Genomic DNA, 24,629 nt, shown 5'->3' with positions numbered 1-24,629 from the left:
AAATCACCATTGGTTAATTGCAAAAGGCAGCTTTGTTTGGAACAACTTACCTCCTGCAACAATACCTTCAATATTATTAAATAACAAACATCCACCTATCCCAGTCCTTGGGAAGGGCTAAATGCAGTATGTGCCCAAAAATGCCAAAACCAATATGAACAGCTGGCTGACTATGTGTCCATCCACAATAGATTTTTAAATTTTTAATTTAAAATAGCTGTGCCTGTACTTTTGTCAGTTCTCAGACATTCCACAATGCAGGAATTTGAATCCTTGAATCATTATTTTTGAGTACAACGCATGTATCTTCAGGTCAGCCAGGAGAATAGGATGATCAACTCCGAGACAAGGAGTTAAGCCATATTCTAAGAAAGGTATCAACAATACAGCATGAGGATTTTAAATCATGATGATATGCACCGTTTCCTCCAGCATGCTAATTTGATACCTCCATATCTTGCATTGATACCTTTAAAAAATCCTTCAATCTACAGTATACACCCAGGTAATTCTGAGGTATCAGTAAGTCTGCCTGATATTCCCAGATGAGATCATGCACAAGAGGAAATGAGTATTCATATATACTCAGATTCCGTTATTATTCTTGAAGTATCTAAGGATTTGGTATTTTTAAAACTGGACATAATATGTCTATTTTTACAATAAAAATGGCCAGACCACAGCTTGCATTGTGTAGCAGCTGAATGTAAGTTTGATATTTAAAAACATTTTTAAAATATGGCCTCAAAGCTGTATATCCGATGGATTGCATAGTGAGTCAACAAAATTGGTATACAAAGGATCGGCTTTTATTTGAATCATAGTAATTTTTTATTCTAAATTATCAACATAATCTCTAGGAGTTTATAACATTTTGGATAGTTTAAAGGTAAGGAAGGCAATGGATTTTTTATTGTTCTTCATTTTAGTCACAGATATAAATGAAGAATAACAGTCTTAATTTCAGTTTGGCAGCTTTTGCTGCAAGCAGTAAACTATTTCAGCACCAGTCTTTGCCATACTGCTAGTTCATCAGATAATGGATATTTGTATGCAAAAGATAACATTCTTGAGAGCTTTGCTGGATCAATGCCAAGGTGAATAAGGCAAGTAGGACTTGGTTGTCTTCTTGGACATAAGTAAATGTGTTCTGGGATGGAAAATATGTCAGTAATGCATACTAGAAGGTTTTCATTTGTTATATAGATAGTCAGAGACTCCAAATGGACCTCCAGAAGATGGGCTTATTGGAGGGAAAGATGGTTGATGAACTAACTTCACTCAAAGAAAAAATTGAACAGATGACCAAGGACCTGGAAGTATATAACAATCTGCCTGCTCTGAAAACAGCAGGAGAAGAAAAGAAAAAGGTAATCAGTAGTCCAAATCCTAAAACCATAGAGTTACAAGGATATTGGGAGTCATCTAATCCAATTCTGCTCATTGCTGGATCTACTAGAGCAGGGGTCTCCAACCTTGGCAACTTTAAGACTTGTGGACTTCAACTCCCAGAATTCTTCAGTTACCAAGGCTGGCTGAGGAATTCTGGGACTTGAAGTCCACAAGTCTTAAAGTTGCCAAGATTGGAGACCCCTGTACTAGAGTATTGTATCTCTGACAGATGATTACCAAGCCTCTCTTTGAAGACACCTAGCAAAGGAGAACTTTGCCCTTTTTGCGATAGCCTATTCCACTGGATGATACAGTCAGGAAATTCCTCCTGTTGTGTAGTTTTCTTATATAAGTAGGCCTTATTTAGCGACAGCCTTGTTTAGCTACTGTTTTCAGCTACAGTGGAGATGAAAAAGTCCCTTTGCAAACAATTCTCACATTTATGACCTCCACAGATCTGTAAACCCGAGGAAAACTGAAGTAAAAAGCTCAGCCACAGTTTCACTTAGTGATTAATCATCCTGCTTAAAAGGCCAAATTGGCAGTTCCAGTTGTGGTTGACAACTACAATTGAGCCTCACATATTTTGTTGTTAAGCGAAACATTTGTTAAGTGAATTTTGCCTCATTTTACAACCTTTCTTGCCATGGTTGTTAAGCCAGTCACTGCAGTGGTAAAGTTAGTAATCTGGTTGTTAAGTGAATCTGGCTTCCCCCAAGTTCGCAAAAGGGAATCACATGACCCCAGGACCCTGTAGCCATCATAAATATGAGTCAGCTGCCAAGCATCCAAATGTTGATCATGTGACCTGCTGCAACAGTCATAAATGTGAAAAAGAGGCATGTCACTTTTTTCAGTGCCATTATAATTTCAAATGGTCACTAAACAAACTGTTGTAAGACAAGGACTACTTGTAAATGAGGATTACCTATAGTTTTAAGTCACTGATTCCAGTTCTGCCTTCTGGGACAATAAGAATAAGTTCACTCTCTCTTTTCCATGTGATAACTCTTTAAAAAACAATTGGGAAATATGATTGAGAACCAGTTCTTCAAAATGCAGATTAAAATGTTTGACATTAAATAGTCTTTGGCCGGCTAAAATGCATATATAGAAACTGCTTTTATTATATAATCACTTTTTGTAGGATTATGCTCCACCACTTCCAGTAGGCTAGCACTGTTAAATAAGGCAGGGTGATTTCCCCCTATCTTATCTCAACTGAGTATGGCAGAGCCATTTGATGTGTCAGTAATAATTCAAAATAGTTGCAATACTCACATTTTTACTACTGCAACCCAAGATACAAGCCAGCTGCTACAAATGGCTTCCCATTCTTCCTGCTAGAAGCTTAATAATCAGACTGGTAAAAAAAATAACGTACTTTAGAATAGAAACCATTTTATGCCTAAAATTGAAAAGTCATTACATTTTTTTCTAAAAAAAAAAACATATAACTTTTTCCTTATACAGCCAACAGTCTTCTCACTTGAAAGAAATACTGTAAAATTAGTGGTGATTCGTTGTAGGAATGGATGTTTAGAATGGGCAATAAATAAACCCAATCAAAATGGACTCTCCCTCTTTTCTGTTGCAGTGGGATCAGTTGTTTCCAAATCACTCCCCCATTGCTTTGTTCTTTTTGTAAAAAGGTGCATTTTCAGACTATCCCAATTATGTTTCCTTACCTTACAGAACTAAAAGTGCCTGAAAGGAGAAGGTGGTATTGGTGTAAATGATGATTTAAAGCAGGGATGTCAAACTCACGATGACGCATTGTTGTCACGTGACATATCGCAAGTTTTTCCCCCCTTCACTAAACCAGGAGTGGGTGTGGCCAGCGTGTTATGCATCCGGGCCCCAAGTTTGATGCCCCTGATTTAAAGGGTTCATATGCTGCCAGTAATGCAAAATAGGTTGATGTTATGTTTGTTTATTGTTTATTCATGTCAGAAGCATCACAGTTAAAATAAGGCAAACTCTATATGACATAAAATTTAAAATATACAATAAAGAAGCATCACAGTTAAAATAAGGCATACTCTATATCAGGGGTCCCCAACCACCGGTCCACGGACCGGTACCGGTCCGCGGAACAACTCCTACCGGGCCGCTGGCTTGCTGGGCGCCGCCATCTTTTTTGATGAAAAAGTGCTTCCGGTGAGCTTTTCCGGTAGAGCTCACCGGAAGCACGTTTCATCAAAAAGATAAGCGGCGCTACGCTCGATGAGCTTTTCCGGGTAGAAAGCCATTTCTACCCGGAAAAGCTCACGAAGCGCTGCGCCGCCATCTTTTTTGATGAAACGTGCTTCCGGTGAGGTCACGGAAGCACTTTTCATCAAAAAGATGGCGGCGCCCAGCTGATGCCGTACCGGGCGCGGCGCCCAGCTGATGCCGGTACCGGGCCGCGGCGTCAAAAAGGTTGGGGATCACTGCTCTATATGACATCAAATTTAAAATATACAATACAAGATTGAGGTTATGTTAAATGCTAATAGTGTTTGGTATGGAATCCACCCAGCTTTTATTCCACCTTCACTAGTATTTGTATGTATGGTTTTCTTAGCTTAAATATGTTACCATAATTTATAGTACTAAATTATATGGTAAATTCTAATTCTACTTTTATACTATTCCTACCTAGTATTACGATTGTAATAAAAGTAAATAGCACATTTGATAGTTGATTAATAAGATAGGGTACAATATAAAATAGTGGCATATAAAATAAATATAAAATGTTGGAATGACAGAATGAATAAAATAGGTGGCTTATCTCCTGTTGTTCAACATAAAGACACAATGCAAAAAATCCTATTCCTGCTAGACAAATATCTGCAGGATATGACACAACTAAGAAAGCTTCTGATAGATATAAGCAGGAAGGACTCTGATATGAAGCGAACATAACCCTAACCCTAACTCCAAGAAAACTCTTAGGAGCTTTCAGAATATCAAATGTGTAATTAAAACACAATTAAAAACATAGCATAATGAAATATAATTTCCTGGACAATTCAAGAACAGTAACATTCACATTCAAAAAAATCATGATAGAGGATCTACAATACCCTAAACCCAGTTCCAGGAGCAGAATCAGGTCTTAAGGGACTTAGAAAAGATTGGAAAAGTGGGAGCCATATATATATCTGGGGGAATGCTATTCTAAAAGACAGGAGCTGTGATAGAAAAGGCACATTTCCTTGAATCCATAATATGACATTTAATTGGGAGAATTCATAAAGTTTTATAGATAAATTAAGGCTAAAGCATTAAACTCAGTTAAATCAGCAGCTAGTCCAATTCTTTCAACAAGCACTGTTCTATGACAAAAACCCGGTATAGTAGATAAACAACCATGCCTATATTTTTTGCACTAGCATCTGTTTCTGAATCACTGTTAGTCCTTTTTTTATTTTTCTTATCCTATACACAATGAATCCTACTTTCTAACTGTTCCTTTTGTTCTTAGCTTTAACAGATTAAAAGTACATACAGCTATGATAGTTTTGTGTCACGTTTTCCCTGGTGAAAATAAAATTTCAGATTCACTTTAGCAATTTTGTTTTAATATTTGATAACTGGTAAATGAGTCTATATTTAAATCCCTTCTGTTTCTCCTTTATGCTAAGAGCTGTTCCCCAGGTGAAGCTTTATTGGACAATACATTCTTCCTGCTTAATTTGTCTTGGGGATTGGAGTTTGTTGTGTCCTCCTTCAATATGTTATTAACCATTCCAGTTTTATCCTACTATATATCTCAGATAGATCTGGAATAGTACCTCCCTTTTTACAATCCTGTAATCCCTTAGATCCTTTATTCTAATTGTGCATTATTTATATCAAGTGTTTCAGTATTTAAGTACTATTTATTACTGTGAACAAAAGATTTTATGAGAAGAGGAAATGTGTTAGAAAGTAAAAGCTAGGAAAAAATAGCAGAAGCCAATGTGTTCATAAACACTGGCTGGGAATCAAAATTAAATCTACAGTGAGTGCATGAGCACAGAGAATGAGAAAGAAATGATTCACATAAAAGGTATGATTTCTAAAGAAATTAGAAGTCCAGATTCATGCAAATCTTCTCATTTCTATTTTTCCACTTGCTAAAGTTAGAATAACTTAAAAGCTTCACCTGGGCAACAGCTCTTAGCATAAAGGAGAAACAGAAGGGATTTAAATATTGACTCATTTACCAGTTATCAAATATTAAAACAAAATTGGCCAATTCAAAACAAAAGCTGGCCAATTCAGTCATATTCTGAAAAATCAGCTCTATCTCATTTTATGTGCTCTTTATGGTAAATGCTGTGCTGCAGACTTAATTATAAACATAAATACTTTTTACCTCCTTGAGTAGTTTGACTTTGTATAATTTCCTCATGCTAAGAAACTGCAAGAAGAAAAAGAAAGATTGACCAAACATCGGAATGCATTCAAGAAAATTATGGAACATTTGAATAGAGAATATGAAGCCCTAAAGTTGCAGCTCCAGGAGAATGAAACCCATGCACAGGTAAATTGTTAAGGATACACTGAACTGCTTCAAAACTTCTTGAGACAAGTGCTTTAGCATGTGGGGGACACATGAAGTGTTTTATAGTAAATACCTCTGATGGCAGATTTGAATTAAAAAGGAGGATGGAACTCAGCTTTCTGAAATGAACATAGAGTCTACTGCTTTGCAGTAATATAGGGTACATGAAAGCTATATAACATTTTATAATAGGAATTAGTAATTTTCGATGCTGAGTATGGCACAGAAAACAATTAATTATAAAACGTGCCATTTATTTACTGGTAAATAAAACATGGTGCCATTTATTTACTGGTAAATAAAATTCAAAGTATTTTTCCAACGCAAATATTAATGGACAATTGTTTTAATGTGTACAATGGTTTATGTTCTAATTTTCCATTTACAGTGAGATATTCTTAAAGTAAACATGTTGACTTCCACATAATGTTTTTGAAAGTTTCATTGTAAGGAGCATACATGTTTTGATTCCAAAGACTTGAACAGCAATATTAGGCAAGCAAACTGCTGCTAGTATTTTTAGGAAGCAGCCATAAATATAATAGCCATATAACCTTGTTATTTATGCTCAGCAAATGGCTAAAATTCCACTGTTTAACTTATTGTGTTAGACTATTCTCAGCACAGACCCGGTTCTTAATCACACATTCTGCCATCAGACAGGAAATTCAGCTATGGAACTGAGGAAGTTTCTCCCTCATAGTGCAGAGTATACTATAGTTTAATATGAGTAAAATATTTTGGAAGCAATTGTTGACTCCCTCCCCCTCCACCCCAAAATAAAACAGACTAGGAGAATTCTGTGCCTTACCTAAAGCAAATCTTCACCATGATGGGTTGTTATTTTAATAGTTTGTCGCTATAAAAATAAGTTTGTGTGTGTTTATTTATTTATTTGATATTTATTCTGTCTTTATTATTTTTATAAATAATTCAAGGTGATGAACATACATGCCACTCTTTCCTCCTCCTATTTTCCTCACAGTGATAACCCTGTGAGGTGGGTTGGACTGAGAGAGAATGACTGGCCCAAGTTCATCTAAAGCAGAACTAGAACTTGCAGTCTCCCGGTTTCTAAGCAGCACCCTAACCATTAAACCTGTGTGTGTGTGTGTGTGTGTGTGTGTGTGTGTGTGTGTGTGTGTGTTTATCCACAAACACACATGCACACATACACATATGTTCATATAGAACAAGAAGATTACACTGCAATTAGTCTTAATCAGAAGGCTTAATAAAAAGCAAGTACCTAAACAGTTGAATAGAAGGTTGAATAGAAGGTATGTCCAGGGGTGGGATCCGACAGGGTTAACTACCAGTTCGGTCATTTACGAGGTTCAGTGATTTACTATGTGCTTCCCTGCATGTGGCGTGGGCCTGTAAATCGTCATCAGCATGCTGCATGCAGAGAAGCAGCCTTTCAAAAAACCCCTTTTTCCTGCTTTTTTAACTGCAGCTGTGCCTCGCACGGCAGCTGAAGTTGAAAAAATCAGGAAATAAAGGTCAGGTAACAGCCTGGGTGGGCAAGTGGGCAAAAACATCAGCAGATATAGAACTGGTTCTATGTCTACTGCTCTTCAGAGCTACCGGTTCTACAGAGGTGGACAGAACTGGTAGAAACCCACCCCTGGGTAGGTCAGTCTTGTGTTAAAAAATGGAACTACAGTATTTATTCCTGTTAATTACCATATTTTTTTCATTTTCTATCTTCAGCTTACGAATCTGGAAAGGAAGTGGCAACACCATGAACAAAATAATTTTGTTATGAAAGAATGTATCCTTTTTGTTTTCATAAATAGTATTTGTTGTCAGATACTGCAAATTATTACTATTACTTCTTGAAAAGCACCAGTCTTTATTAAGCTTTACTGACATTTATTCTGAATAAATTTGGTGCAGATTTTTTTTTCTGAATACAAGGGCATACATCAAACACTTATAAATTACACCAAGTTTAATAAGAAAGTAAATCAGGTGCATAAATAGAGATTTTGTTGTATGTTGTCTACCTTCTCAGATCACGGTGAACCAAAAATATAACCTATGGTACTTGTTGTGTAAAGTAATATGCAAATATGTTATTTGGTTAAATACAGCAATTGGTTTAGAGTGGGTGATGGTTGCTTCTTTGCTATGGGTTTTATATGTAGTTTATTGGCTTTGTTTTGACTAATAGAAGCTCCACCAAGATTTTGACTAATAGAAGCTCCACCAAGATGGGTAATGAGTAGTTGCAAAACTGAATGTTCTTGCCATTCAGTCATTTTCTGGGGTGGATTTCCAGATAATCATAGCAAGCATGAATTGTTTCCATTGTTCCTTCTCACTTCTGAGAGGAACTTTGTGTAATAGGGACTTCTCTGTGATCATACCTACAGAATTTTTAGAGGCCTTTGGCCAAAAAGAGTTAGTGAGGTCACAGTGAGGCAGAGCTGTACCAATTTTCAGTGTCATAAGGACCTTTAGGGAGATTAGCATCTGTAGCATTGGCCATTGGATATACACAGCACACAAAGCAGAGGGATGGTAATAGCACTTAGCACTAGTACTTAGACGTATAGTGCTTTACAGCCCTCTCTAAGCGGTATATAAAGTCAGCCTATTGCCCCCAACAATTTGGGTCCTCATTTTACCCACCTTGGAAGGATGGAAGGCTGAGTCAACCTTGAGCCTGGTGAGATTTGAACTGCTTGTAGGCAGCTGGCCGCAGCAGAAGTAGCTTGCAGTACTGCACTCTAACCACTGCGCCACAGAGGCTCCTTTAATATCATGTAAAAAAAAACCTGCATGACGTAATTTAACATCTGTCCTTTCTTTTTCCTACATCTGGCACCAGTAGTAAATCCAGGTGTGAACACACTAAATCATGACAGGAAAAAAGAACCTTACTCTCTTGTCTGTGGTTTTTAGGCATGCCTTTCTGTATTGTGTGAATGTACTTTTTAGGAGGATCAGACCTTTTCTCAACTTCTTGACCCTGGAGTATATAATGGGTGAGGGAAAGAGCAGATTCTTTATACAATGGAAGCCAATTCACACTTTTATAAGTTACTACAACATGTATGGATGTTCTGCAAATATTCCTTTTCCTTCCAAAATGACTGGATTGGTTCAGAAGTGGTTATTGATTGTTTTTAGAAAAGAATGGATTTTGCTAATTGAATCGTGTGAGGTTTAACCTGAAGTCGAGAATGATTGCAACAGCTTGACCTACTGCCGTATTGTCAGTGGCAAAGTTGGCTTAATTCATGGTTAATGAGAGCGAATCTTGTTGAAAAAATTCTCCTGAGTTTTCTCAACCTGGATGCCTTCTTTCTTTCTGGCAAAGTGATACACACAAAAAAGGATAGATATCTAGGACTTTTTTTCCAGTATGGCCTCAGTTCTTTTGGTATTAGGAGTTTATGGCATTTTTATTGGTAGCTTTTATATTTATTGAAGAACTTTTTCCTTAATTGATATGATCAAGTTATAGCTACAAAAAGCCAGGAAAGTGACTACCAGCCCATAATGAACAATGTGATGAAGGAAGTTGCAGAATATAACAAAACTATAATAGAAGCTTTACAGAGCAGCAAGAATTGATCTTAGCTGTGCCTCTTCTGGATGGACCAAATTAAGGACTTCCATACAGTTATTTTGAAGAACGTTGGCATTTGAAGGCACTCCAGTTCACATTAGTATAACCTATGTGCCTTTCCCCCTCCTGTATTCTAGGGAGCATGCCAGGAACATTTGTTTGTTTTCCTTTGAGTTAATTCTGTATTGTAAAACAATTGTTCAGTGAAGATTCTTTCATTTACACTTGTTTTGCTTTGTCAAAGCAATATAGTTTGATTTACATCATTTAAAAAAACAGTGTGATGGTAAGTACACTGTAGTGTTAAGGTTCTTCTTAAAGTTGTAACTGCAAAAGCAGAAAATGTTGTTATTCTGTATTTCTATTTATCTTGACATATCAGAATTGTTCTACATTGAATTGTGTTTAAGATGCATAAGGATATTAAATAAAGAAATTAAAGAAGTCATCCTGTATTTTTTCCCACAAAAAATTATTCAGTAAAGGTCATATGTAGCAAAAATGTATATCTAAGAAATGACTTCTTAACCCTCAGTATCTGAGGAATCCAGGGACTCCAGCTTGAAATAAGCTGTCTGACTTGAAAAATTCACAGCATTGTTTCTATCTGAAGCATATGAGGCTCTTATGGAGTCACATTCTTGCTGTAGGAGGATAAAACTCCCAGTGGGATCCAGAAAACAGCAAACCAGAAGTACTGTGTTGAAAAGGGAGTCATCGTGAATGAGCAAAAACCAAATCGGCTCTTCTTGTTGACCCATCTCCCTTGTTCCTAAGGGATCCTCCTGTGAGTAATGTTCTGTTGGTTAAACCCCATTGATAAGCCCGAATAAGAAAAGCAAACAGAGCAAAAATGTGTAACTAGTTTTTCTGACTGATACCAGCAGGCCAGATGACTCTGTTTCCTCACAATTATAATAACTTCTTCATGTTGCTTTATCTTTCCAATGGATGATCAGTAACAGGGTAATTTCTGAGGAATGCAGGAATGACTAAAGAACAGTTACACAGATGGGCTAATGCAAAATAATAAAAATGTAATCCAATTTTTTTTAAAAAAAATCAAAGTATTTGGAACTGTATTTCTAACAGATTTTGGCTTTTTGTTCTTATTGGATGGTTGCATTGTTATTATATTGATTCTTTGCATCATGAACCAAAGACCGTTGCAGGAAATATTTATTTTTATTATTTCATTTATTTCCTGACTTTCATCCAAGTACTCAGAATGGCATACTTGGAAATCTCCATTTTGTCTGTGTAGTACAAATGTTATGACAGGCATCCTGTTGGGACCCAGTAGCTCATTTCCAAATGGTTAGTCAAACAAGCCAATGGCTTCACCATCATGGACATAACACATATTACACTAAGCCCCACATTATTTCATGGTTGTGCTATATTAAATGAGGGGGGAGTTTTTAAGTGTAGAAGTGTACGAAAATTAGTGATATTTATCAGACAATGCCAAACTGGCTTGCAGTAGACTTGATAGATTGTATAAATCTGGAACAGGGATTGAGGAAGTTGGTTTATCTAGTTTTGCCTACATTTTTTGGACAGAGATTTGCAGCAACCCTAAGTAAATGGCAGAATTTCCTCTGTCCCAAAAGCTGATTTTTATTCTGCCTCTGAAAAGAGGTTAGTGGGAGATCCTGTCCCGACAGCTTTTAAAATGGACCAAGTTAAGCAAAGTGGTTGATGGATATCCTGATAGCTCCCCTGATTATAATTTGCAGTGAGGGAAGAAATGTGTTTTGACTGGCAGATTTAACCAGCTGTTTTCCTCTCCTGCCTTACCAGGAAGTCCCTACTTGTCCTATGAATTAGAATTATGTATGGTGTCCATTGCGCAGATGATCACTCTTTTCCTGTTTCACATTGTTGGGTCATTTATCTTCTCTTGCTTCATTGCTCAGTCTATCAACCATCACCTGCTCCACTGCATTGCTCTCTACCATTCTAACACTAGCTCCATCATCAGTGCCACCATCTCAATTACTGGTCTCCATCATCAATTCCAACATTTGTATCAACAATTCCATCACCAACTATTACAACAGCTCCCTAATTGGTTCTATTGCAGGCCCATCACAGCTCCATCATTTCAACTCTATCACTGGCTCCATCACTAGTGCCACCTTGTCAGTACTACTAGTTCTGTTTTTGACTAGTTCTTGGTTTTTATTCCTCCTCTAGGAGCAACTCCACTGGCTCTATCACTGACTTCCCTGCCATCCCTATTGTTTTTGCGCCATAAGTGCACTATTATCTGCACTATCTTTTTTTTTTTTTTTGTATTTCCACACCTATGTGATTCCTATATTTTTGCTCTCACCTTTTTCTCTTGCTCTTCTGCTTTTTTCCTTCACTTATCTGTGCTGTCTTCTCTCTCATCCCATGCCTCAAAAGTAGGTAGTTGGGGATACTATTAACAGATACCAGTGAGCAGATTCTCATGCTTCAGTTACTACTACTCAGAAAGAGGAGAAATAACACATTAACATCATATTGAACAGTTAGGCAGAATCAACTGTGGGCTGAAGATGAAATGAAGACTGCATCGTAAAGATGTGACCTTAGAAATAGTTGGTGCATGTTCCACTACAGATGGGGCAACATATTTAAGAGCTCTCCGTTTTTAAAACACTGCTCATATCAGAAAGTGAGGTTAATTCTCCAAGATCTGAACCTTCTTGGACACAATGCTTACATAACCAGTTAATTTAATCTCTTCTCATGATTAGAGTTACACTTCAAAAGAAACGAGTGTTCAGCTTTGCCTTGTAGAAGAGTTTTCTTTCATTTTAGAACAATGGAACACAATAGAGCACTACATATTTGACATTGTGCCTTGTTAATAGCCAGAAGTCACCAACACTTCACTCGGCAGTGTAGGTAAGATGCAGGACAGGATAGCACACCCACAGCTTTGGGAACTATTAAAGAAGCTAAATTTGTTCTTCTGGACAACTTTATAAAAGCTTGGTCTTAGCTCCCTGCATTTTCTAGCATCTGGTTCCATTTTTTGCTTCATCTGAAGAGAAACAAAAAAAGATGCTGTTTATCAAAACAGCAAGTTTAGGAGTACCCTTGTAGAATTGTCAATTTCCTGCTTCAGCCCAATAAATCTGCTTCATTCTGTTTTTAATATCGTAACATCTAACTAAGACAAAACAGGATTTCTATAGACTCAAGCCTATTATCTAGGGGAAATTCCCACTAATATCTCTTCCTTCCTTTTGAGGAGAGCCTTCAGTTATTCTAGTGAGACTTTCTTTTTTATTATTAAGATAAAAATTGGTTTCTAATAACTTCACAGGAGTCTTCTTGTCAGTCACTTGGTTTATCCATTGAAATCCCCCATGCTACAATAACATATTTTGATGAACAGTAGACAGAAGTCACTCTCGGAGCAAACACACTAAATGAAATTTAATGGTGCTCTTCATATGGGGTCAGTTGTGACGTGGCACTGGTTTTGCAGAACAGCATGGGAAAATTCCCCAGCCTTTGTCGCTATTTTGTGGGGTATCTACCCAGAAATGAAGCAGTCTCCCTTAGTGACCAGATCTTGGACTGCCCAACAAAGTTGTACTTTACTTGGGAAACTCTACCTTTTCTGTTGAGTAGAAAGATGTACTGAATAGGCCAATCGATGTAGTGATGTTGCCTACTGGTTAGTAATACAATTATGCTAATTGTTGAATAATTTCCCAACTCTGAAAGTTGTATTCGTCTTCAATGTTTGGCATAGGAATCCATCATCAAACAGTTCAAACATGACCTTGGAAACTTAGTTGTTATGATGTTTCTATACCTGCTATATCATTGTCACTCTTGACTGATACATTTTGAGATATTTTAATAGATGTATAAGACAGAGACAGCCGTCACTGATATATTACTGCAAAGGAAATTATGGAACTTGTGCTCCTTCCATATTAACTTTTCCTAGAAATGAACCACAGGACAATTTTTTGAATGGCAAATTGGACATGGCATAAGAACTTTTTGTATCAGAAAGTAAACTGCATACAAAGTTAGCCATTCCATCAAGCACAACTCTGAGACTTTCATTAAAATGCCAGAAGAGCAGAAATGAACCATTTCCAATCTAAACAGTTCTTATTTTTGTACTAAAGAGGCTAAACAACCAAGGAGGAAGAATGGATTAGGAAGGAAGGCCAAGACTGCAGTCCTTTACACACTGACCTGCAATTGCATACTTTTGAACAGACTCGTATAAGATTGTATTATTATTTTGATGATTTACGGAACTGAGATCAAATTCCAACCTTGAAACTTCCTGGAGCATTTTCCTAAAATTAAGCAATGTCCTGCCTGGATTGACAATGATGAAATAATCTGTGCCTGAAATATAAAATAATTGCCTGGATTGTTTTTTGTTTTTGCCTGGGTTTTTAAACACCTTGTTTGATGAAGATTTCTTGGAAACTCAAGATTTTACCTATTTTATTGAAAGACTTCCACTGACTTAATAACACCTAATACATAATTGTACCCTTTTCCACTCTACAAAGCCATAGTGCACCATCATGTGTACAGTGTGATATACAGCGCTAAGCCATATAGTAGTTTCTTGTTTGGTCTTGGCATAATTGCAAATCTATCCTCTCTGATTTCTAAACCATGATTTCTTGATTATCTTGATTATGTTGATTATCTGATTATCAAATTAACCAGATTAATTGATAGGAGAGAGAGAGACAGAGACAGAGAGACAGAGAGAGAGATGATAGATAGATAGATAGATAGATAGATAGATAGATAGATAGATAGATAGATAGATAGAGATAGACAGACAGATATATATGATATATATGTTATATATGATATATATGATATCATGATATATATGATGATATCATATATGATGTGATATAGATCAGCGGTCTTCAAACTTTTTTGTACCAGGGACCAGTTTTGTGCAAGAAAATTTTCCCACAGACCGGGCGAGGGGGGTAGGAGGAGTGCACAACCTTGATACCTCGCATGCCCAATTTACAGTAAGGTTCACACTCCTATGAGAATCTAATGCCTGATGAGCTGAGGCCGTGATACTAGAGCTAGGGAGTAACTATCCCACCCACCACCTACAGCTCACCTCCAACTGTGCGGCCCGGTTCCTAACAGGCTACGGATGAGTACCGAATCCATATCCCGGGATTTGGGGATTCCTGATATAGATTACTTCCAAGGGGTTCCTTTGGTTGACTTGGCATACCATGTCCTGTGGCAAGCCATAGGGAATTGAACTCCATAACATGCTGGGGAAACCTGGAAGACCATTATGGAACGGTCAACAATCTTTTTTACTTGAAAGGATGCTCAGATAATGGCTGAAATCCTGCACTTATCTAAGCTGCAATTGTCCTTTTATCTGGCTGATCGTTTGTAGGTGCTACACAGCTAATTGGGATTTATTCAGTACCTTTTATTTCAGACATTGGGGACTTATCAAACATGTCACAGTTATATGACATCTTGGAGTCTGACTTGTCTAGACATCTACCATAATTATACATCATGTCTGTTTTCCTTTTTTTCTTTCTTCTCTGGACATCACATTGATATATAATGAAAGGCCTCATGTTAAGCCGGGCCAAATGGATTTCAAAAAACCTGGGTAGCCTATGAAATTGTGGAAATCTAGCTATTAAATGAATGTGTTATGTGAACCAGGTCATCAGGTTAAACCATAATTTGTCACAAGTGTTCAGACAAGCTATATTATTGCACTTTTTTTTAACCCTTAACTGTCAGCAAACCTAAATATTTCATTCATGAAATGTCCTAGAAGGGTTTATCAGGTCGACAATTCAAAGTGGGGCCATATGTGGAACACTACCACCCACTTCTTGTTCTTGAAGATTCATTTGTGGAACAGACACCCTACCTCATCCCCCAATCGCTTGGCGGAGAGCTCCAGAGGAAAAAAGAAAATTCTGCCATGTTCCAGAAATGGTTCACAATATTTTTCATATCTCTAGCTTACTGTAATAGGTTCAGCCAATCATAGAATACCTTAAAGGAAGATGTCCCACTGAAATTCTGACCAAGCCTATTCTTCAAACTCCTGTATCCCAAAGTGAAAGAACTTGTGGCCCACCAGATGTTGCTAATTATAACTTCCAGCAACCCCTTCCAGCCTGAACAATGAAGACAGTTGCTAAAAAAAACTCAATCATACTAGTATGTTTGATACAAATGTCAAAATCATGACACACCCATGCTAATTTGTCTCTCTGTTGACACCTTTATACAGGTATGTTATGATAGCCAGCACCCATAGGGTTAGAGTTTAGGTGCCAAATGAACTGGAAAACTAACATGACTGAAAATGAAGATCTCCTTAGATCAGGGGTGTCAAACTGGTGGTCCGCGGGCCAGATGCATCACATACGGGCCACGCCCACCCCAACTCTGCGAATGGGAGAAATGTCACATGACAGCAACAGAATGTGGTAAATTTGACACTCGTGCCTTAAATGGATTTTTATTTTTTAATGGTTTGGCAATTCAGCCAGAAAATATTGATAGAATGGTAAATGTTGCTGTATGGTATTTTTAGTTGCTGCAACCTGTGCTGCTAGTCAAATCCTGTATGTAACTGAACTAGAATGAAAAAGATTTTGGCACCTGTTTCAATCACCAAACTCTAAAATAGGGTATTGCTCTCTAAATAGCAATTGCACTTAGACTTATTTATATACTGCTTCACAGTGCTTTAAAGCCCTCTCAAAGCGGTTTACAGAGTCAGCATATTGCCCCCCAAAATTTGGGTCCTCATTTTACCCACCTCGGAAGGATGGAAGGCTGAGTCAACTTTGAGCCTGGTGGGATTCAATCTGTCAAATTGCAGTGGGAGTAGCTTGCAGTACTGCACTCTAACCACTGTGCCACCGAGGCTCTGTTGTAAATGTCCCACTGTAAGTCCCTAAAATGTTCCACGTAAGGAACTACATGTTGATGTGAATCCTACCATGCTATCTGAATAAACGAATAAACCAATGCAGGTAGTCCTTGACTTTCGACCACAATGGAGCCCAAAATTTCTGTTGCTAAGCGAGACATTTGTTAACTGAGCTTTGCCCCATTTTACAACCTTTCTTGCCACAGTTGTTAAGTGAACCACTGCAGTTGTGAAGTTAGTAACACGGTTAAATGAATCTGGCTTCCCCATAGACTCTGTAAGAAGATTGCAAAAGGCAATCACATGACCCCGGGACGCTTGAACCGTCATAAATATGAGTCAGTTGCCAAGCCTCTAAATGTTGATCATGTGACCATGGGGAGGCTGCAATGATCGTGTCAAAAATTGTCATTGGCCACTTTTTTTCAGTGCCATTGTAAGTTCAAACAGTCACTAAATGAACTGTTGTAAGTTGTGGATCACTTGTATTTCATGGGCATACTGCAAGCTACTGCCACTGCAATTTGGCAGGTCAAATCTCACCAGGCTCAAGTTTGACTCAGCCTTCCATCCCTTCCGAGATGGGTAAAATGAGGACCCAGATTGTTGGGGGGCAATAGGCTGACTCTGTAAACCGCTTTGAGAGGGCTGTAAAGCACTGTGAAGCGGTATATAAGTCTAAGTGCTATTGCCAATGCTATCATGCAGTTTGCATGATGCCCATCAAATCTGCTGGACTGCATTTCCTACTCTCCACCAGCCAACATAGCTAATGAGAATTGTAGACTTCATATCAACTGTAGAAAACATCAGATCAAAGAAGGTTGATAAGGTTGTTATTGGAGAATGTGTCTTTGTGTGTGTGTTGGTATAACTCTAATCATTGTTTTAGCCTTCCCTTCCTTTTTTGTTTCTTAGCTCCTGGGCTAAATACAATCGTAAATACTACCCTATAAATTTCCATTTTAAAAAAAAATCTGAAAAACTCAAGTATGGTTTGCTTGCTATAATGATGCCTGGAGAATCTTGTCTTGCAGCACTTGTGCTAAGCATTTAAAAAAAAAAAAACATGCCTTTTGTTCTTCTATGATTTTTGGCATTCCTTGCTGTTTCCAAAGCAGAGGATATACACAATACTGAACCAAACTTAGCTTCTTTTAACATTTCAGAAGAGATAGAAATAGAAGGAAATGAGCTGAGATTAACCTCTTGGACGTTCTGAATTATGCCGTTGCATGGATGTCCAGAAGCAAATAGATCACATATGCACGTCAATTTTCTATATTGCTATTTTTTTTTAAAAAAATATACCGTGAATTTCAAGCAGGACATTCTGGCCTTGTTGATTTCCAGGTCTTTTCATTGGTGCTAATTCACAAGTTACTCCCTGAGCTGGGACCAGGAAGGTCATTTTAAACCGGATTGACTCATTCATAGAATCATTTGTTTCATCCAAAGGTGAAAAATGAAGGGGGGGAAAATGGATTATTTCAAAGAAAATTTGATTTGCAATGGAAATATTTTAGTTATTGCAATCACGCTACTTGTTGCAAACATTTGAAATTTTGTTTCTTTAATACTCGGGCTTACTCTGAATGTCACATCTAGAAACTATCCAGTCAAACTTAATTAAAACTCTATTGTGAGCCCAGTCCTTGGTGTATTGGGATTCAAATTTTTTTACTACCAGTTCTGTGGGTGTGGCTTGGTGGGCGTGGCAGGGGAAGGATACTGTAAAATCTCCAGTCAGAGGTGGTATTTGCCAGTTCTCTGAACTAGCAAAAATTTCCACTACCAGTTCTCCAGAACTGGTCAGAACCTGCTGAATATGACCTCTGCTTCTAGGGGTCTCCAACCTTGGCAACTTTAAGACTTGTGGACTTCAACTCCCAGAGTTCCTCAGCTAGCAAAGCAAAGCTGGCTGAGGAACTCTGGGAGTTGAAGTTCACAAGTCTTAAAGTTGCCAAGGTTGGACACCCTTGTTCTATACCAGGGATCCCCAACCTTTTCGACGCCGCGGCCTGGTTCCGGCATCAGCTGGCGCCCGCGCCCGGCCAGTCAACTGGGCGCCGCCATCTTTTATGGCGAAAAGCGCTCCGGTGATGTCACCGGAGCGCTTTTCGTCAAAGATGGCGGCGCAGCGCCGGTGAGCTTTTCGGTGAAAAAGCTCACCGAGCGCTACGCCGCCATCTTTTATGACGGCGCTTCCGGTGAGCTTTCTGCCCAGAAAAGCTCACCGGAGCGCTTTTTACCAAAGATGGCGGCGCCCAGCAACCAGCGGCCCGGTAAGGCTTGTTCCAGACCCGGTACCGGTCCGCGGACCGGCGGTTGGGGACCCCTGTTCTATACAACAACCTAAATGCAAATATATCATCTAAAATATTAGCCAAGACAATCTTTTTGAAGTGAATCACAGGCTCAGCTAACTTTTGATGATATATGCAGCTTTTCAGCCCCTTTTAAAAAAATATTGCTTAGTTTTTGATAGTGAAAAATTCTTCTCATAGAGAATACTACTTGCCGAGTAAAATCAACTGACAGTCAATAACAGTCTCAAAACAAAACATAAATAAAATAAATGTATAACATAAATGTATGAAACCAAGTATGAGGGAAAAGAAACTTCACTTGATCTCATGCGACCACTTTGCTGGCTAATAAGACCATACCTAACAAAATAAAGGCAAAACTAAAATAAAACCATAAGTTATACCTCTCCAACAGTTTACCTCAATCAGATCAAATGCAGGGTTCAATTGTACATTTCTATTCATATAAAATACAATACTGTGTGTAATATTTGGGTTCTGACTACACATAAAATACATTGTTCTAATCAGTGGTGGGATTCAAACATTTTTACTACAGGTTCTGTGGGCGTGGCTTGGTGAGCATGGTGTGGTTTGGTGGGCGTGGCAGGGGAAGGTTACTGCAAAATCCCCATTCCCTCCCCACCCCACTAACCTACTTTCCAGCTCTGTTCTCCTGTGCAGGGCAACAAAAGAAGGCCCAGCCGATCAGCTGGGACTTGGGAGGCAGAGTATAGATAGGGGTGGGGCCAGTCAGGTGGTATTCTGAATCACTCAAAATTTCCACTACCGGTTCTCCAGAACTGGTCAGAACCTGCTGAATACCACCTCTGATTCTAATGTACAGTTCCCAAAGGACTGTTTGTCTAATGTCTGGTTTACTATATTGTCCCCTCTCTTAAATATACAGCCTTCAAATAATATACACACAGGTAATCTTTGATTTACAACTACAATTGGGACCAGAACTTCCATTACCAAGCAAGGTGGTTGTTAAGTGAGACAAGCCTAATTTTATGACTTTTTGCCATGGTTGTAAGCAAATCACTGCAGCTTAAAGTGAGTCACATAGTTGTTAAGCCAATCTGGCTTTCCCCATTGACTTTGCTTGCTGGAAGCTGGCTGGGAAGGTCAGAAATGGTGATCACATGACTCCAGGACCCTGCAGCCATCGTAAATATATGCCCGTTGCCAAGCACCCAAATTTTGACCAAGTGACTGTGGGGATGCTGCAATGATGAAAAGTGTGAGGACTTATGTAAGTGCGAGGATTTATGTGAGTCACTTTTTTTCAGTGCCATTGTACCTGAAAGATTAACTGGGTGTTATCTTTTACCTCCCAGCCTCTTCCACAATGAAATTACCTCCTCTGTTTCTCTGGGCAGGTGAGCATCAATCAGTCAGAATATTGCTGGAAGGGACCTTAGAGGTCTTCTAGTCCAACCCCCAGGTCAAACAGGAGACCCTGTATCATTTCAGACAGATAGCTGTCCACTCTTTTCTTAAAAACCTCCAGTGATGAAGCACCTACAACTTCTGAAGGCAAGCTGGTTTTGCTTGTGAATTGTTCTCACCATTAGGAAGTTTCGCCTTAATTCCAGGTTGCTTCTGTCCTTGATTAGTTTCCATCCATTGTTTCTTGCCTTGCCTTCTGGTACTTTGGTAAATAAATTGACACCACCACCCCTCTTCTTTGTGGCAACCCCTCATATATTGGAATACTGCTATCATGTCACCCCTAGTCTTTTTTTTCTCTAGATTGGCCATACCCAATTCCTCCAACCATTCTTTATGTTTTTGTCTCCAGGCCTTTAATCGTCTTAGCTGGTCTTTGCACTTTTTCCAAAGTCTCAACATCTTTTTTGCAATCTGGTGACCAAAACTAGATGCAGCATTCCATGTGTGGACTTACTAAAGATTTATAAAGCACTGCTTTATAATGATTTTGATTCCATGCCTCTATTGATACAAAAAAAAAGATTGTATTAGCTTTTTTGGTTGCTGCCGCACACTGCTGGCTCATGTTTAAGTGATTGTCTACTAGGACTTCAAGGTTCCTCTCACAGTTACTGTTTTTGATCCAGGTTTCGCCTAATCTGTACTTGTACCTTTGGTTTTTCCTGCCCAGGTGTAAAACCTTGCTGTTCTCCATATTAAATTTCACGTTGTTGGATATTTACAAGATATTGAAGAGTACTGGGCCTAAGACAGAATCTTGTGGTACCCTGTTGCTTACTTACTTACTTAATTAATTAATTAATTAATTAATTAAACCTAAGTCCCTTCCATATGAGAATGGCATCTTGTGGGATCTTGGAAGCCATTTTCAATCCTCACCACCATAGTCTAGAATTCCCTCTATAAGCGATCAGATTCATTCTTTTCTCTTGGGTTTCAGAGGGGCAATTATGATCTGCAAATAGATGGGCCTAAGATTTGGATCTAATGGACTTCATGCTTTTGTATTTTGTATTATTTTTTTGGTATAATTTTGATACTGCTGATTGTTATGTTTATTTTATGTGTGGATCTATTGTTTTTGAGAGGTTTTTATTTTAATATTTCTGATGGTTAGGATTGTTAGCCACTCAGCGCCTTCAGGAATTTTCACTATAGAAATAAAGAAAGTGAATAAATACATTTTCCTACATTCCAATTGGAAGAGAGATCTTCCAAACTGTTTCCCACAGGATTGCATTCAGACAATTTCCATCAACAAAAGACCCAAAGCTGCATATAGATAGAAGTTGGAGACTTAAACTATGCTGCTAAATATGACTCCATTAGCCCAGCCAACATGGTCAATGAATGTTAGGAGTAATATCAAGTGGACCACAGATTTTAATTTTTTACAGCAGTTATAATAGCTCTGTTGCAGGTTCAAGACACATCAAATGGCATACACAGTTCTCTCATTTAACACAACAGAACCTGGGATCTGGGAAGAAGTGTTGTATCGAAAGAAGTGTTGTATTGGAACTACTATTCTACTATTCATTATTTGATAATTATTTTGAACAACAATAAGGTACTGTCCTTAAACAGCTTGAGGCCAGATCAATTGAGAAACCAGCACCTCTTTATTAAAAACTTTTTTTTTTATTAAAAACTTTGTTTCTGAGCTCAACTTCTTTTACTCTGTAACCCATTTCCATCAAGGGCAGAAGACTCACCCAGACAGCAATTTAAATTTGCTTTCTTCTGATTCAGGAATCAACACAAAAGTACGAACACCATGGGTTCTGCCTCAACAGCTGTGTTCTTACCTAGTCCAGTAACAAGGCCACCAAGTGGAGTCCTCCCATTTTTAATATGAGAAACTTTAAGTATCAAGGCAAAAGCTGGATTAGGCAGCCTCAGCTGTAGAATGGAGATGTCCCTCCCTTCAAGATAAGCCAGCTCAGGAAAAAGACTCCACAAGGTCTCCTGGAACTCATACTTATTGTTGCAAGGTATAATAATGAATCTTGAGAGCTTGACAGAGCTTTTCTCTCTCTCCTCTGAAAGAGAGGAAGAGACCAGAAAGAAACTCAAGATTGACCTGCCTTGATTCTCTTTGGGATAAGAGATTCAAGGCAGGTCCACCTTGAGATTTTTTATTTTTTTTGATCTTCTATATTTCAGAGCTAGCCTGAATGCTTATGTAACCAATCTTGCATTCCTTCGTCAAAATGACCTCTAAACTCCTCTAGGGAGAATGAAAGAAAGGCTGCATCATCAGGAAGTCCATCAAGGATGATTAGCTGAAGCCACGCTTAAGGCAAAGTTTGGAGGGGCTCCAAATTTCAAAGAGTATCAGCCATGGAATCCAGCTTTGTTTTACACATCTTTTAAAAAGCCAATCATATCAACAATCATATTGTTTGTTTGTTTGTTTGTTTGTTTATAGTCTGATTGATCTTCTATAGTAACTACACTTCCTAATTAATTATAATTTGGTCAGTTTGGTAATATAGTCATTTTGCTTTGTATGTTCATTTTATTTTAATGTGTTGTATGTTTCTTCAAGATGGCCTTTACTTAGAAAGTCAGGATATTTATTTTGGCATGAATAAACAAGCCAACTAGTACAATAAATTCCACAATGAGTAAACCAACTTCCATGTAATTTTTAATATATGTTTTGCTACAGGCTTTCCTCATATGATTTGCTTTGCAACTGCAACCTTTGAGGTGCACACTCAGACCAGAATTATATGCACATCTACCCAACTCCCATTGGCTTCAGTGAAGTGTACATGCAGGTAAATTATGCAGAAGACTGCTGTTTCATGTCTTTGTTCTTCTCATTCTTGAAAAGAGTCATGACTTCCTATCATCCAAAGGCCTCTAATGCATACTGACTTCACTTTCTGCTTCGGATGTGTTTTGTGGAATCCTTGGTGCTCTCTGAGTTTGCTTGTTTGCTTGCAGACATTTTGTTACCAAACTAGGTAATATCATCAGCTCACTAGGTAACATAATCAGCACTTATGATGTTGTCTAGGTGGTTTATGAAGCATATGAAAGCAAAAAACCAAGCTCAGAGAGCACCAAGGACTACAAAGTTCAATCCCAGGCTACATATGTTCTCTATCTAATGTTTTACAAGTAGTCCTTGACTTAGAACAGCTCGTTTAGTGATCTTTCAAAGTTACAATGGCACTGGAAAAAACGTGATTTATGACTGTTTTTATACTTTATGACCTTTGCATGGTCACAGGATCAAAATTTAGATACTTGGCAACTGGCTCCTATTTATGACGGTTGGAATGTCCTGGGGTCATGTGATCACCTTTTGCAGCTTTCTGACAGGCAAAGTCAATAGGGAGGCCAGATTCACTCAACAACTGCAGTGATTCACTTAACAACTTACCAATGGAGCAAAAGTCACTTAACAACTGTCTCACTTAGCAACAGAAATTTTGGACTCAATTATGGTCATAAGGCAAGGACTTCCTGTATTTGGGTTTGACTCAACGTGGTGCATGGTGATTTGTAACTTAGTATTGTAGATGAATGGAACCACAATAGTTTGTTCAATAAACTGTAATCAAAACATAGTTTAGTGCCGTATATCAATCCTGGGCTCTCATCCTGTACTACGCCATGATAATGCAAAGCATTTGGTATTGATGTAAACCCAACAATTGTGTGGTCCCAAAGGTGCTTTTTTCAAGAGGCAACTGGAGTTTCAGGTTTTTCTTTGAAGATGTTTCACTTTTCATCCAAGAAGCTTCTTCAGCTCTGACTGGATGGTGGTTCAGTCTGAGCTGAAGAAGCTTCTTGGATGAAAAGTGAAACATCTTCAAAGAAAAACCTGAAACTCCAGTTGCCTCTTGAAAAAAGCACCTTTGGGATAACCATGACCTGGATGACTGAAAATTTCCATAGACAGTTGTGTTGTACTTAAAAAAAAATAAGGCTTAGCAAATTATATGGATTTCTTCTTCCAGTTTGGTGGAAAACCACTGAACTCCTTGCATCTCTAACCCTAGCGATGCAAGGAGATGGATGGAGCTGTTGAGAACTATCGATTCTCACCCTCTACAGAATTTGGCCAGGAATGGGGACCAGGGTGATTCCATCCCCTGACGAAGGATGGTGTAGAATGGGGGGGAGTGGGGGTGTTTCCTGAAAATTCAAGGACTAGCTATGTACTTCCAGGTAAATCAAGAATTCAAAAATGTTTTATTCCAAACAGGAACCCTGGGAATAATTAGCAGAGGGTGAGATGGAAGAGGAGGTGGAGTAGCACATTTTCACATACCATGTCTAGGTGGAGGGGTTTGTTATTTTCATAATTCTCCCTCCCGGAGGATGTTCTATTGTTTCTGACAGCACTGGCCATGACCTGGGGAGGGAGAGCTTACAACACATTCCCCCTCCCTCCCT

The 24,629-nt window shown here is 38.4% G+C and overlaps 1 protein-coding gene across 3 annotated transcripts in view; it reads left to right on the top strand.

The window, feature by feature from the left end:
- The window catches only part of IFT74 (intraflagellar transport 74), a 46,604-nt gene extending 36,647 nt beyond the window's left edge, over positions 1-9,957 (top strand). For all 3 annotated transcript variants that reach the window (XM_087957615.1, XM_087957618.1, XM_087957617.1), the window contains exons 17-20: positions 1,207-1,370; positions 5,783-5,908; positions 7,643-7,703; positions 9,399-9,957. In XM_087957615.1, the coding sequence (XP_087813741.1) occupies positions 1,207-1,370; positions 5,783-5,908; positions 7,643-7,703; positions 9,399-9,514 (467 nt within the window). In that variant the 3' untranslated portion in view covers positions 9,515-9,957. The remainder of the gene's footprint in view (positions 1-1,206; positions 1,371-5,782; positions 5,909-7,642; positions 7,704-9,398) is intronic.
- The last annotated feature ends 14,672 nt before the right edge of the window (positions 9,958-24,629 follow it).

Source organism: Notechis scutatus, chromosome 2 (genome assembly GCF_049901735.1).
Source record: "Notechis scutatus isolate UNSWTSFEM ecotype Mainland chromosome 2, rNotScu1.2, whole genome shotgun sequence".
NCBI classification, from domain to species: Eukaryota; Metazoa; Chordata; class Lepidosauria; order Squamata; family Elapidae; genus Notechis; species Notechis scutatus.
The sequence above is the reverse complement of the archived record's forward strand: the minus strand, read 5'-3'. Positions and strand labels throughout refer to the sequence as shown.